We start from the raw sequence: 14,341 nt of genomic DNA on the forward strand, positions 1-14,341 counted from the left end.
AATTGACAAAGCAGAAGCTCGGATACGATCTGCAACGTTTGCGTGTTTCGAAATGGGTTTTTACTAAGATTGTGTGAATTTGTTACTTTCGGTTTAGTTAACGCTTGGTCGAGCACAAGATCAAATATGTCGCAATTTCTAATATTTCTCGGATAATGACCGTACACATATATACTTTTAACATACATATTATAAATATACCTCACTCAAAAATATATAACGACTTATAAAATTATAAATATATGTGCCTACATACACAAATATAAATGTATATGTATATGTATATATAAAACATAACAAAAGATAACATAAATGGTTATCAAACATAATAAGGATACATAATGGTTACACCCATGCTATTTATATGTAGGATCACACTTAGATAAATACTAATAAAAATCTGACAAACATTTTATGTTATTAAAACTGCTCTTTATACGTAGTAAAGATTTTGAGTTCCGTTTCTATTGGTCCCAGTGCCCAACGGCTCCTGATTAGATGTCCCCAAAGAAATGGCCCAGCGCCTGGGCAGCACGCACGCGCACCATCGTCTGCTCATCCTTGAGCAGCACTGCAATCTTACTGGCCACCGATTCGGTTTGTGCGTTCTGCTCGCTTAGGAAATTGTGCAATATGCCTAAGAGATACAAGTAAATGTTAATGAACTTGGACAATTATTATATGCAGTAGATGAACACATACCGATAACAATAGCGGCACTGCCACGCACCTCCGGCCACTGGCTGCGCAACTGGGGCATGCATGAGTCTATAAAGTCCTGGATATGCTCCGTCAGCTCTACTGCCTATAGATGCAAATACGTGCAGAATTAGTTTGAGGGGATGAAAATACGGGAGAATACGGCACAATGACTCACAATGACTTTGACAAAATCCACGACGAAACTGCTGTAGTTAAGTTGATTCAGCTGATCCGCATCATTGCTGAGATGCTGCTGGGCAATTTCATTGACGCGCACCGCGCGCAGCAATTGACAAACACGTCGTAGTGTGCTCTTGCAGGCTGTAACAATAGCTGGCTCAATTTCGCTCATATGCAGCAGCAGCGGAAAGAGATTGGCAAAGAGCTGTTCGCGTAGCGCCTCCATCGATGAAGTGGGCGAACTGCTGCCGTCATCATGCTTGGATTCGCACAGATCCCCAAACAGAATAATGGCCGCCTCGCGCATTTCCATCGAATAGCTGCCAAAGAAGGGTCGTATACGTATGGCCAGCGACACATGGAATGGTTCGACTCGTTCACTGGGCAAAGCCTGAAGAATGCGCGACAGTCCTCGCATACTCTCCAGCGGTATGTTGATAAGGCAATCGCCGACGTTATCATCGACTCCCTTAAGTAAGGCTTGTATAGCCAGCTCCGAAAATCGCGAGGACTCGTGCTCGCCCAGCTGACCCACATAGCCCATCCCTTGTAGACTGAGTCCTCGCACCACGGGATTGGGATCGCTTAGAGCGGCGCTGAGATGCAGCATTATGAGGCTTACAAGCTCGCCGCTCGGTTTGAGTGGCACCAGGCGTGAGTAGAACCCAACGGCCGCAACCCGCTGGCCATCATATGGCGAGGCAACATACTTGCTCAAGGCATTGACCAACTGCCGCATAGACGGGCTGCTCAGCTGCAGCTGATTGGCCATTCCAATGGCCATTGGGGTCAGCAACTCAATGTAGCTGTGCCAATCCGTGCTGGCAGCCAGTTGTGGATTAATCGTTAGCACGGTGGCAATTTGCTCCATTTCTAGATTATTAAGGAACGCCTGAAATGTTTCAAGGGCTATTTGGCAGGGATTTAGTTTAGTAAGCTCCTTGTTGGGCACAAAGCCGAACTTGCTAGACGCTTTATTTGGTTGGTTGGGACTTGCAGGCGGTGCTAGTGGTGACATCGGTGCGGCCAAATTTGTATAGCTAGACAGTGAAGTCAACAGCATGCTGAATATATCCACAAATCTCGCCGACAATTGCTGAAATCCAATTTCGAATTAGTCAAAGGATACAGACCGAAACACGATCTTTGGCTACTCACGTCGTGTATGTCCTTGCAGGGCATCATCTCGTGCAGCGCACAGAAAATAGCGAATGGCTGAACGCTGGCAACTTTTTGGCGATCATTTGACACGCCATTTCCATCCTGCGACTCTTGCAAACTGGCGCCGCTAAGCAGCTGCAGAAAGTTGTCAAACATGGTGCCGGTGAGCTCTGTATCATTGCACACCAAATGCCAATATTCGACTACATGCTCATCATAGGGCAGCTGTTGTTGCAACATCTCCGCACAGACGAGCTTCGGATGGTGCTTGGTCAATGCCACCAGGGCCTTAAGTACACCCGACTTGGCACGCGGCACATCGCACACCTGCAGTGCCAGCAGACTATCCTTGACGAGATCGGGTATAGCATGGAATAGCTCTGAGCCCTTTTGCTGTATGAAAAATTTCAATACAACACTCGAGCCAATGGTGGAGCTCGGTTCCGGATCGCGTAACGACTGCAACAAAGTTTTACTAAAAATTACAAATAAAAAAAAATCGGATACCGTTTTCATTATTGTTTTGCATTGTTATTTTATAATATGCATTAAACTATATCGCCTACAATTTTATGGTATGCGAAAAGTTTAGTTTTAGTTTTTTTCGTCTCTATTTCCTTATTCATCATGTGCACATAGGATTGTGAGAGACGCAAATAAAATAATCCATTAGCTGGAGCGGTGTAGCATGCGGCTAACTGGCAAAAATGATTGCCATTTCAATCTGACTCATAAAACAAAAGAACTAAATGAACCATACATATTTTTTGTAATTATATCAATAGTTTAGACTCTAAAGTACACTTTTCGAAGAACTCTTTTTTGTATAATGATTCCAAATTCCTAAGTCTTAAAAGGTAAAAAACTGGCAACACCCTTGAAAGATAGATAAATCGATTTTTATATTCCCTAAAGCTTTAGAGCTAGAGTCGGTTATCTTCTTCTTTGCTTAAGAGGTAAACTTAAACTTAATTCGATAAAACATGCCAAGCTAGCACATATATGAGAAATGTCTACTTTTGATATCAATCTTAATATAGTTGCTAAGTAGGACTTACCAAAATTGCAAATACTGAAAGGTTGAGATGCGTATCGCAATAATTTTGGCAATATCGCCAGCGAGATTGTAGATCTGCTTTGGCTCATCGGTTATGATGTTCTCCTTTATAGATTCAATCTCCTTCAGCCATTCGGCACTGCTGTCAATACTGGCTATGGTCAGCGTTTCATAGATACAGGCGATTTCAAGCGTCTTTTGCAGTATTTCCACGGACACCTGACGCACGGTGCCATTCGAGTCGATGCAGCGGGGCACAATTTTGCCAAGCATCTGGCCCGTTTGATTAAATTTCGAGGGTGCCTCACAGCCGCCAATTTTCATTGACTTGATGTATACCTCGAGCGTATTGTTCAGCACATGGCTGGCACAGATGCGCACCTCGGAGTTCTTGTCACGCATCCAGCACTCCAGTATGCCAATGATCAGATCGAGGGTCGATGGCGATGCATCCAGTTCGACAATGGCACGTACCAGTGCATTCAGTTGTGGTAGCGAATCGTTCAGATGCTTGGCCAAGAAACTGTTGTGATCATCCTCTTCCTGCGAGTCGAATTTCATTTTCAACTGCTTGGCGCAGCCAAAAAAGTTTTTACATGCAATTTCAAAGATGACACTGCCCTCTACATTATCAGAGCTAACATTATCACAGCCGCCTGTAAAAATCATTTCGTTATTAAGACAGTAAGTAAGAGGAATACAATTCAAGTAAACAATAGAACAAAAGATTCAAATCAATCTGTGGTTTGGTTGTGCCTGCTCATTACTCACCGATGCGGATGAAATCCGTGCCAAGCTTTAGGATGGTGGGTAACAGTGGCAAATCGTGGAAGGGTGCTTCAATGGGTATGCTAAATACGGTTTCCATGATCTGTTTGCGAAGCTTGAGCGGCGTTGGCAGTTGCTCTTTGGTAACAATAAGCTGATTACAAATGCTGAGCAGCGTTTGTAGTATGGCCGACATGATGGTCTGATCCTTGTGACCGGCCAGTTCTATCATTAAGAAATTAAGCATATCAAAATCCAAATGCTGAAGCGATTGCAACGGATCCGCCTCGTCCATGATGCGCCCAAATGCCTTTACCACCAGCAGATTGGTTTTGTAATTATCGAGCGCCTTATGCGTATCTTTAATAAAATGTAGATTACTAAAAAAGCCTGTCGAATGTTTGCGTCCGCCCATCTGTGCCAATTCCGACAGCTTTTTAATCACATGCCCCAAATGCTGTCGAGCAATATAGCCGAGTGCCCGAGCGCATGGCTCAATGCGGCGATCATATTCGGCGTGCTTTACGTGCTTGTCCAGACGCTCCTGTCGTGCCGTTGTCACAATCAGATCGATTTTGGTGTGAATGCAGGCCATATCGGTCACTTGGTAGAGTGTTAATGCCATTGACTGCAGCAGCATACCTCTCTCGGCGCTCAGATCCGGCAGCTGCCACTCTGAGTGGGGCAATTGCATCGGATACAAATACATTTGATCGGCCAGCTTGCTGGCCAAGCGCTGAGCAAAGTGCTCATCACGCGAGGACAGAAACTCGTTGGTCTCCAGCACAAAGTCCTGCAGCTGTTGCATATAGGCTTGCGGCTTGTTGATGTTCAACAGCATGTCGGAAATGCGACGTTCCCATAGCTCATCCAATGCTGGATTTAGTTGCGGATAATAGTACTTCAGAAAGCTAAGTATATTTGACGAACGCTTGATGCACTGCTGATTACCCAGCAGCGCCAAGCAGCGTGCATATATGCTTTCGGCACCAGGCACGATCACCTTGCCACGCTTAGCCGTGGTGCCGCGACATTCGGCGCCGGCTGTCGCTACTTCTACGCCGGATTCCGCAGCTGAACCTGATGCTGATGCTGATGATGAGTGTTGCTCATCATCGCTGGCAACATCGTACTCAATGTGCGGCGATTTGGCAAACAGACTGGCCAAACATTTGGCCTGATTTCCACAAATATCCGTGTAGTCCAATAGTACAAAATAGTTGAGCAACTCACGCTTGAGCAGCTCATCCAAAGTATTCACCGTTGAGGCGAGCATAAAAAGCGCATTCTCGCAGCTAAGCGCAAGTGTGGCATGCTCTTCCAGTGTGCCATGGTCCTGACTAATCTTGCTGTACTTGCAGCTGTGACGCACCACAAACCACACAAACTCCTTGTCCCGTATCAGCGACTTTTGCGCCAGGGCCACGATCGTCTTCAGCAGTGTCAGCTTCATCTTTACGCCGCGCTCAGCAACTATCAACTGCTTGAGGCACTCGATGAGCGCATGCAGGCGGCTCTCGATGTGCACAGCACAGCTGTTGAGTAGGTGCGTCAGTATGAGTAGGGATTTAATACGCTCCCGTTCGCTATTGTTACGCAAATGAATAAGCAGCGTGTCCATTATTTTTACAGCGTAGTTACCCGCTAGCAGATTGAAGCAGCGCAACACCTCGTAATGACCCTTGACTGTTTGAGGCTTCTCGTAGTCCGGATAGACGCACACCAAGTCAAACAGATGCGATATGAGGGAATCGATGACACCATCTAGAACCTGGGCGTGCAGCATGAGATTCGTTTTCAAAACGGAGCACAAGAATTGTGTAACTGCATTGCGGTCAACACTGCGTCGATAGAGCGTCAGTATTTGAGGCACCAGTCGCGGCGCCTGATCTAATATCCGATCGGTTGGTAGCAGTGGATACATGCACGACAGTGCCTGTAGTATCTCCATGCACACCTTGGGCTCACGCGACTGCAGCCACTGATTGAAAAGCACATCATAGGCAACGCTGATTTCAGTGGTGCAATTTGCGGCCGCCTTCATTTCATCTGTGGGCGCATTGCTGCCATGCTCCAGCAGCGCCTCGCTAAAGCGTCCGATTGCAAAGGCGTATGCCAGCTTCATGTGATCCTGCTTGATGCCACCCAAATGTGGTAAACAGTGCGATAGTATTGTCTTGATGTGCGGCACCAGTCCAGTCGTATTTGCCATAGCCAACTGGCCGAGGCATTGCATCAGCATAAAGTGCGGCACGTTGCTCGATGGGCAACTGTGCGCCAGCAGCGTCTCAACGACTAAAGTACAGTCCTCGGTGCATCCAATGGACACTAGTATGTGCAATGCCGGATTCTGTATTAACGGCACATGCTGATCCACGCTTCGCGTCAGCTCATTTAAAGCCATGACTATCAGTTTCTCATTGACCTCCGTTGACAATGGTGTATCCGCTCCAACCACCCGATGAATACAGCTGAGAAAACAAACGAAAAAAAGATGGTCAAGCTAAAGTTAAGCACAAACTAATTAATCAAGATGTACTCACTCCAACAGCATGGCCACAGTTTGTTCGCTAAGCTTAGTATTTTTGGCGCGCCAATCGGTCAGTATAACCGTGGCCCGCAATGGATGTGTCTCCAGAATCTTAACAATCGCTTGCTTCATGGCTTCACGCACCTGCTCATCCTTATCCGTCAGACCATCAAATATGTTCAACATCACGCCTGAAACGAGCACAAATTTAAAAGTGATGCTCAAATTAAAGGAAACTCTTCTAACAAGTGCTCCTTGACATTTTTAGGATCGTTGGGTTCCTTCCGCAAAAGTGGACGTTAAAAGAAAATATCTAAAATTAATTGAAAAAGTTATAACTATATATAGCAAGGAACCCATTCTATCGATAAGTATGTTTGCCATTACATATATATAGACACTATATCTATATATAATAACAAAGAGCAATAACTCTCCTCCAACTACCTATATACTATGCAAGTGTATACAAATGTATTGTTCTAATAAAGAGGCGGGGAAAGCATTTAGCTAAAGCCACACCAATTTATCTATAAGCATGTACGTGTGTGTTTATGTGTGTGTTTGGTTTGATGTATGTATGTATATGGGGGAGGTTGCAACAATATCAAATTGCTTGCCTTTCATGTGGCTTAAAAACAAAGTCGGGCTACAATTATTGATGGGTCGCATCCATACAAACATACACACGAGCTATTAATCAACAGGTCGTCCATATACATACATACACTCAATCACACACACAGACACACGAGTGTGTGTGTGTATCCTTTTGTGGCTACAAGAGCAGTTAATGCGTAAATATTTATAGACTTCCTGGGGGCAGGTTGCTGAGGCAGACTGTTGAAAGTCTGCCTTGTCATCGAGCTCTGCTATGCGGTTGATTAAAGCAAACGAAGCGCGAAAAAAACAACCAAATTCGCCCTTAGTTATATGTGCATGTGTAATATGCATATATGTATATATATCTGTATAAGAATATCGGTTGGTGTGTCATCCATACAGATAGATACGCACGAATGTAAGTCCCCATTGCACAGATGCATGCATACATATCTAATTCCAATAAGAATAACTATGATGAATAATGAATTTACCTTCCAGAACTGTTGGCTTATCGACGATTGCAGGGGTGGGAGTGCCCGATGGACTAGGCTGGCGCTTGTCCATCTTTTTAGTGGAATGACGAGTTCTCTTCCACTTCTCCAGTTTGACGGAGATGTTCTTTAATGGATTGCTTTGGTTGTTCAAATTGAATTTCACAATACTCTGTTGTCGACGCTCAGCCACTGCATCAACAAGTTTGATTGTCAGTTGTCAGCTTGATTTTATTTTATTTGCACTGTAAGGCTTCTCAATTGCGTTTACCTGCACCTCGACACAGTTGCAATACGAAAAAAAAATAAGAAAAGATAACAACACCAACAACAAACGCCTCCACTTGCGATTTTATTACTTCGTCACCGATACTACGAAACGCAAGTGTTTTTGTTTGGTGGTCGTCGTTGTTGACCAACCGCGCTGCGCAAAACAGACGAGGAACAAATTTTTGTATGTGTTAGTTTGCTTGGATTATGATGTGTGATGTTCGCATGAATCAGACTTGCAACGTCCTCACGCGCGATGTCTTCTAACGCAAAAAATAAAATTTAAACTGTAAAAGTTGCATTTGTTTTGCGTTTTCTCATACAAGAAATTTGCAATGCGCGGTCAGCGTTGCATTGATGGGCAAACGAATTATCAATTTCACCCGATCACGTTCGCGATAGCCTGACTATCGTTTCGATATGACGGCCACAATTTATAAATGAAAATTGTAACTCTCCATTTTAGTTGTCGTATTTAAACCAAACATATGTTAAAATCATTTAGTTAGAGCTGCAGATAATTTGATTGTACAACGATAGAATTGATTGTATCGATGGCTACAATCGATAGTTTGGCGCAGAAAGACAAAAGCACTTCTCATCCAAAAATACATTGTAGTAACAAATGCACGCAGAATACGGAAATGTGTAAGTTTAGATTGCACAGATGAAGAGTTATCATAGCCACTCTGTTGCGTAATTACATTACACTACACAATATATTTCCGTTATTTTTGAATTTGTATGCAATTTTCGATGCATGTGTTGCAAATTTGAGATTAACTGCTCTACTAGTTGCATTTCTTTCTTATCGGTAAAATAACTGCTTTTGGCAGGAATTTGAAAACATCGACTTAAAATCGAATAAAAGCTTTTATATAAAAATCGATACATCGATCTTTCTGTAGTTTTTACATCACTATTTAAGTGACGCGACGGCAGTATTTGTTTTTTTGTTTGTTTTATTGCTGCTTGAGATTTTTATTTTATTACAATTTTGCGTACGTATTGTTTTAATGGAAAATTTTTCAGTTACTTAGTACTAGGATGTTACTCCTAAATATATATATATATGTAGAATCTGCATGCAACAGTTCTTCTACGATAAATTCAAATAAGAGATAAAAACATGAATATTCAAAGTATGAATAATGCATGCACACATACATAAACGTGCATATATGTGTACCTATGAGACACAAAAAAAAGTTCATTTAAAATACCTAATCAGATTAATACAATTTATAGAAATACATAAAGGGGAAAACATCGCCAACTCAGGCAATTGCATTGCGCTATTAACAGCATTAAAGATCACCGTCTTTTGCTGCTAGTATCCCGTGACCAATAAAAATGTATGCCACAGGTATAATAAAGTTGCTCAAAGGCACAATAGGATTAAGCATTACAATATGTATTCTAGTTGAACATTAGGAAACGAGTCGATGTAGCCATTTACGTAATTTTTCTGGCAGATGAACAAAATGACAGTTCCACTCCAATTGTGGGATTGCTCCGTCCGTTATACTTTCGTTAATCTTGTATCAATCCTGTAATTCTGCCCAGTCGGCTTTGGTGGTTATCGTTGTGTTGGTATATGCAGTAAGGCAGGTTTGAGAACCATGAATCATGTTATCTGTATTCTTTTGTACTTTCTGTATCTCATTTGGTATTCTGCGTGTTCGTTACTTTCTTTTGATGCAGTGTGGCATCACGTCGTATTGAAAGACTCGGACGTGTTTGTCGCTTAGCCAAAATTTTTCTTAGCTCATGCTTAATTAACTTTATTTTTATTATCATTATCATTAACTTTAATACTAAAATCCGCTCAATTTTTTCAGCACAATGTCGGAGCTTCGGGGCACAAAAGCGCTGGAATTCTGGTGTCAGCGCACGACTAAAGGATATAACAATGTTAAAATTGAAAATATGACAACATCGTGGCGTGATGGACTTGGCTTTTGTGCGCTTATACACTTTTATCGGCCAGATTTAATGTTAGTATAAGTATTTTTCGTTACGTTATTAATATTATGCTCAATGTCAACCGAAAACATGAAACCATTTGGAATGTAAATCAAAAAAAATGTTTCTTACAAGTTTCCACATATTTTCCAGGATTTCCAAAGACAAAAAATTACGATAACTAAAACTTTAGCCCCAATAAAGATCGTTGATATCGTGAAAAAAAATATATTTCCAAATATCAAATGAAAAACCAAAGGGTTGTATAGAATTTGCACATTTTCGGAGCTTGTGCATCGAACGTTCCGAAATCTCGGCTTTGTCAACTGCAACTGTCAACATATTAGTTTGTAGCTTATGGACCAGGCAGGCCAAGCTAATTTGAAGATATGAAATGGTTATTTATGGTCTATTATTATTTATTTACTTGCAGTGACTTTGACCAACTCAAAAAAACAGATATTTATTACAATAACGATTTAGCTTTCACAACAGCTGCAAAATATCTTGGCATACCTCCCCTACTTGATGCTGAGGACATGGTTGCCAATGCTGTACCTGACAGATTATCCGTACTTACATATTTATCGCAGTTTTATCACGTATTAACTCGAAAAGCTGCTCGTGAACAAAGTGAGTACCTTTTCAAAATATTTTGAAAAATGTATAAATTCATGAGAGGAACTAATATAGTGCATAGTGCCTAACATGCATCTTATATTTTGCACTTTACAAAAATGTTGATTTGCTTATGAATATATGATTTTTGTAAATAATTCTTTCAGATGGCGAAAACAGTAGTCCATTAAAGTACACACGTCCAAAAATCGAAAAGGTAGAAGAAAGTTCAATATTCGTTGAACTTTCTCCGCAGCCGCAGGTAAGATAATACAATAGCCACCAGCAAGGCTTCATTAGTAAACATATTAGGCTTAGCAAAAATGTCTTTTACCTGTTGGGTAAATGATCTATATATCATATAGTTATACATATTTTTGGAATTTCAGATCGGACAGAAAGTTGCCGGAGTTCGACGCGACTCCTGCCAGAAATGTCAGTTCCCTGTATTTTTAGCAGAGCGTGTCTTTATTGAGAAGCATGTGTATCACCGAACTTGCCTTAAATGTAAGCAGTGTTCCGTGCAACTGTCACCAAACATCCTCTTTGATGACATCCAAAACATGTATTGTTCTGATAAATGTTTGAATGCCAATAATCAGCATTTAAATCGTACTGAACACGAACACGAAACTATATCCAATGATACGGATAATCTTCAAGAACTCCAGCGTATCGAGATTGTTTCCAAAGTCCGTACGCAAATTAATGAAGAAGATGAATCAAGCTTGGAGAAAGAAAGAACAAATGAAAGCAGTTTTATACCACACGATATTAAGTTGTCGAGCTGTGATTCCATCGACAACATTGATGCCTTATCAAACAAATCTACAGATTCGTCCATAAAAGAAGGCCTCGAAACAGTGCCAAATCCGACCACACCATCTATAGAAGAAACAAATCTACAAATACCAGAAGAGCCTACATTAGAAGGGGAAGACAAAAATAATGAAAATAATGATAAGAAAAAGACCGAGAGTTTAGACCTAGAGGATACTGATGTACCTAGTTTACAACCCGAACATTCCGTCACAACTTCTAAGGAGAGATTAGACTGTGTTGAGGACAAAGTCGAAGTTAAATCAGTTAAGGAAAGCAGCGGCAATAATCTTAATCCATTTACTGACAGTGATGATGATGAGCACACTTCAGATGACCAGCAAGAGATCAGTGTGGAGACGATGCAAACGCATGTAAAAATTAAATCCAAATCAGATATAAGCTATAATCCATTTGATAGTTCTGATGATGAAATTGAGTTAGCTAAACCTCTTTACCAATCCCATGAAGAAAAACTAACTTTAGACAGAGCTCCAAACCCATCAACACTGCAAACCCTAAAAGCTCAGTTCGACGAACATAACGCCGAGGTCAAAATGTCCTCACCTAGGTAAGTAGTTAAACTTAACTTGGACTTAGCCTCGAAGATTGCCATGTAATTGATCAATTTATTCTTTCCATTTAGATCAAATTCGCCAGCTTCTAATGATTCTCGCAATAAATCGCACAAAAAGCATTTGAAATACAATAAACGCCCTGCTCCAGCGCCTCCAAAACCAGAACGTCTTAACGCAAGTACTTCAAAAACAATTAATGAGAAGGACAAGGCCTTGTTGATTGGTCAAGATTCTGAACAAGTGCCGGAACTTCGCAGTTCCGCAAAACGACGGCTGATACCACTGGACCAGAGTCTTCTAGCTCAAGATAACTTGGAATTGAATAGCCATTCAGAACATCAAAATCAGCAAAGCACTTACAAGGATTCGGATGATTATTATCGCCGCATGCTAATGCCACCCGCGCTTGACTCGCCTAAATTTGATTTAGATCCCATTGCCCACTTCGCTCATACACCTGAAAAGCTTCAAAATAATGCGATGGATAATCATAATGATTCAATAATCAGCGGTGTGGACATGAATGTTAGCGGTCAATCCTATCCTGATAACAAATCATCACATGGTAAATGGAAGCACCGGAAGGGACCCGCTCCTGCCATACCTATAACACCACGGAAAGCATTACAGATGATTCCACTACAAGAAATACGCCATGAGTTGGAAATTATTGAAGTGCAACAGCAGGGCCTTGAGAAACAAGGCGTCGTTCTCGAAAGAATGATACGAGAACGCTGCGAAGGATCCGGGAAAGATGTGCAAACAACTGGTGACCTATCATCTACATTGACCGCTGTCACCTCCGAAGCTTCCACGAAAAACTGTAAAGAGGTGGAGGATCTAATTTTGCAACTCTTTGAACTAGTTAACGAGAAAAATGAGTTGTTCCGGCGACAAGCTGAGTTAACGCATATGTAAGTGCAATTTAGATGCATACGTTTTATAAAATCTTTGGCTTTGGTTAAGACAGCTTGTCTTTCGTGTTTATTTTGTAACTAGACGAAGACAACAGCGCTTAGAGCAGGAGCATGCTGATATTGAATCTGAAATCCGAATTCTGATTAGTCAGCCCGAGCGTAATAAAACCGATTCGGATAAATTACGTGAAGAGACTTTAATAGCACGGCTAGTTGAGATTGTTGAATTACGCAACAAAGTCATCGATTGTTTAGAAATTGATCGCCTTCGCGAAGCAGAAGAAGACTTGGTAATTGATATCAATTATATTATTCGAAATCGCCTGTATATTTCTATAAATATTATTCACAGAGCATCAAACAAAGTCTGGAATTGTACAACGCTGGGCGAGATTCATCCGCTCCCAAAGCTTCGGGTGAGAAGGCGTCAAAAAAGGAGAAGCGAGGCGTAAAGGATGTCCACAAGTTAATCAAGTATAAAAGTTTATTACGTAGATCGGGCAAATCAGAATAATTAAATAACCATCAAATTCTGTTAGCTGATTTAAGTTATATGTCTCATAATTTTGTATATTGTTTGTCCATTACTTTAATAAAACTAGGCAGCTTGCCATTTATCCGTTATAATTGTATAAAAATCAAGGTCAGATCAATCTTCTCCCGACAGCTATTAAAGACTATCTATTTTGCCAGACGATAATTCGCCATGTACACTCCAGCAACCGATTGTGCAATGTCTGCTGGCATATCTAATATCATCTATGGCAAGCTACTTACCAATCTGATAAGGTAATTTAAGTCTATGTTTGTGTAAATTTGTTATGGCCGTAAATCGTAGATCAGCCGGAGAATACCGTAGCGAAACCTACCACTGACATCGCAAGTCTACGAAGAGTATCTGAAAAGACAGGCTCCAGCATCGATTCATCAACATCTATATCAAAACCTCATCCTCCAGGCTGCTCTGAGTCCTTAATAACCCGCATAAAGTTTGAAGCGATTGTCTCTACGAAACAAACATAAAATGGGCATTGAAAAGTTGCAAGCCATTCAACTCACTATGCGCCTATAAAGTACCAACTACCATCAGCAGGGCAACTTTAACCCGCAACCCCGTTCAACAGCCGTAGTAGGATATTAGTAATTGTTTTCAAACAAATTGTATAAATAAAAAGTATAATAATAATAACTATACTTTCCGTTTTTGATTGGTGATTTTCATCTAAAAGCAAAATAAATAGATTAGAGAGCTTGTGACGTGAGAGCGCTATGCAAACGAGGTTTCGGGCACCAGAATTAGTCAACAAACATATACACTCGCAAATAAAATGATCTATTTGATTTTTCACAGACATTAGTAGTTGTGTTCAACGTAAAAATGTTTTAGACCAGCTATACTAGAAGTGTTTACGTACATGAACACATGAATATTATGTGTTTTTATGTCGTACCTACAACATAGGGAGGGGGACCACATGGAAAAGTACCGAGAATTCACAAATGCATATTGCTTATCACATTTCAGTGTGATTTTATTACTCTGGATACCTATATGCGTCATATACATCGTAAATCCTCATTCTGCCCATTAATGACGACATGTGAATTTATTGTTGTTATTATTATATCTCGTATGGGATAATTCTTATAAGCATTCAATCAAAACTCTTTAATAAGTC

The 14,341-nt window shown here is 41.1% G+C and overlaps 2 protein-coding genes across 3 annotated transcripts; one reads left to right on the forward strand and one right to left on the reverse strand.

Annotated features, from left to right (window-relative positions):
* Positions 1–301: 301 nt before the first annotated feature.
* On the reverse strand, positions 302–8,201 carry LOC6564476 (maestro heat-like repeat-containing protein family member 1). Its single transcript, XM_001991801.3, has 8 exons — positions 7,496–8,201; positions 6,412–6,589; positions 3,872–6,339; positions 3,102–3,756; positions 2,041–2,518; positions 878–1,978; positions 703–805; positions 302–637 (listed from the first exon to the last, which is right to left on the reverse strand). Exons 1-8 carry the CDS (start codon positions 7,566–7,568, stop codon positions 495–497), a joined length of 5,199 nt encoding a protein of 1,732 aa, XP_001991837.1. The 5' UTR covers positions 7,569–8,201; the 3' UTR covers positions 302–494.
* A 510-nt stretch (positions 8,202–8,711) lies between these two features.
* On the forward strand, positions 8,712–13,290 carry LOC6564475 (MICAL-like protein 1). Of its 2 annotated transcripts, none has more exons than XM_032738189.2 (8): positions 8,712–8,766; positions 9,607–9,762; positions 10,164–10,363; positions 10,516–10,610; positions 10,738–11,738; positions 11,814–12,659; positions 12,745–12,952; positions 13,015–13,290. In XM_032738189.2, exons 2-8 carry the CDS (start codon positions 9,611–9,613, stop codon positions 13,174–13,176), a joined length of 2,664 nt encoding a protein of 887 aa, XP_032594080.1. In that variant the 5' UTR covers positions 8,712–8,766; positions 9,607–9,610; the 3' UTR covers positions 13,177–13,290. The 2 variants fall into 2 exon arrangements, with proteins under 2 accessions (XP_032594080.1, XP_043072035.1); XM_043216100.1 differs by lacking the exon at positions 8,712–8,766 and adding an exon at positions 9,348–9,367.
* Positions 13,291–14,341: the final 1,051 nt, after the last annotated feature.

Source organism: Drosophila grimshawi, unplaced genomic scaffold, assembly GCF_018153295.1.
Source record: "Drosophila grimshawi isolate 15287-2541.00 unplaced genomic scaffold, ASM1815329v1 contig_848, whole genome shotgun sequence".
Taxonomy (NCBI): domain Eukaryota; kingdom Metazoa; phylum Arthropoda; class Insecta; order Diptera; family Drosophilidae; genus Drosophila; species Drosophila grimshawi.

Coding starts and splice junctions, on each gene's coding strand:
- LOC6564476 (XM_001991801.3), bottom strand. CDS start 7,568: ATGGACAAGCGCCAGCCTAGTCCATCGGGCACTCCCACCCCTGCAATC. Junction 6,340..6,411: donor ACTGTGGCCATGCTGTTGGA/GTGAGTACATCT, acceptor TTGTTTTCTCAG/CTGTATTCATCGGGTGGTTG. Junction 2,519..3,101: donor TTTCAGTATTTGCAATTTTG/GTAAGTCCTACT, acceptor TGTAATTTTTAG/TAAAACTTTGTTGCAGTCGT.
- LOC6564475 (XM_043216100.1), top strand. Junction 9,763..10,163: donor TTTTATCGGCCAGATTTAAT/GTTAGTATAAGT, acceptor ATTTACTTGCAG/TGACTTTGACCAACTCAAAA. Junction 10,611..10,737: donor AACTTTCTCCGCAGCCGCAG/GTAAGATAATAC, acceptor TTGGAATTTCAG/ATCGGACAGAAAGTTGCCGG.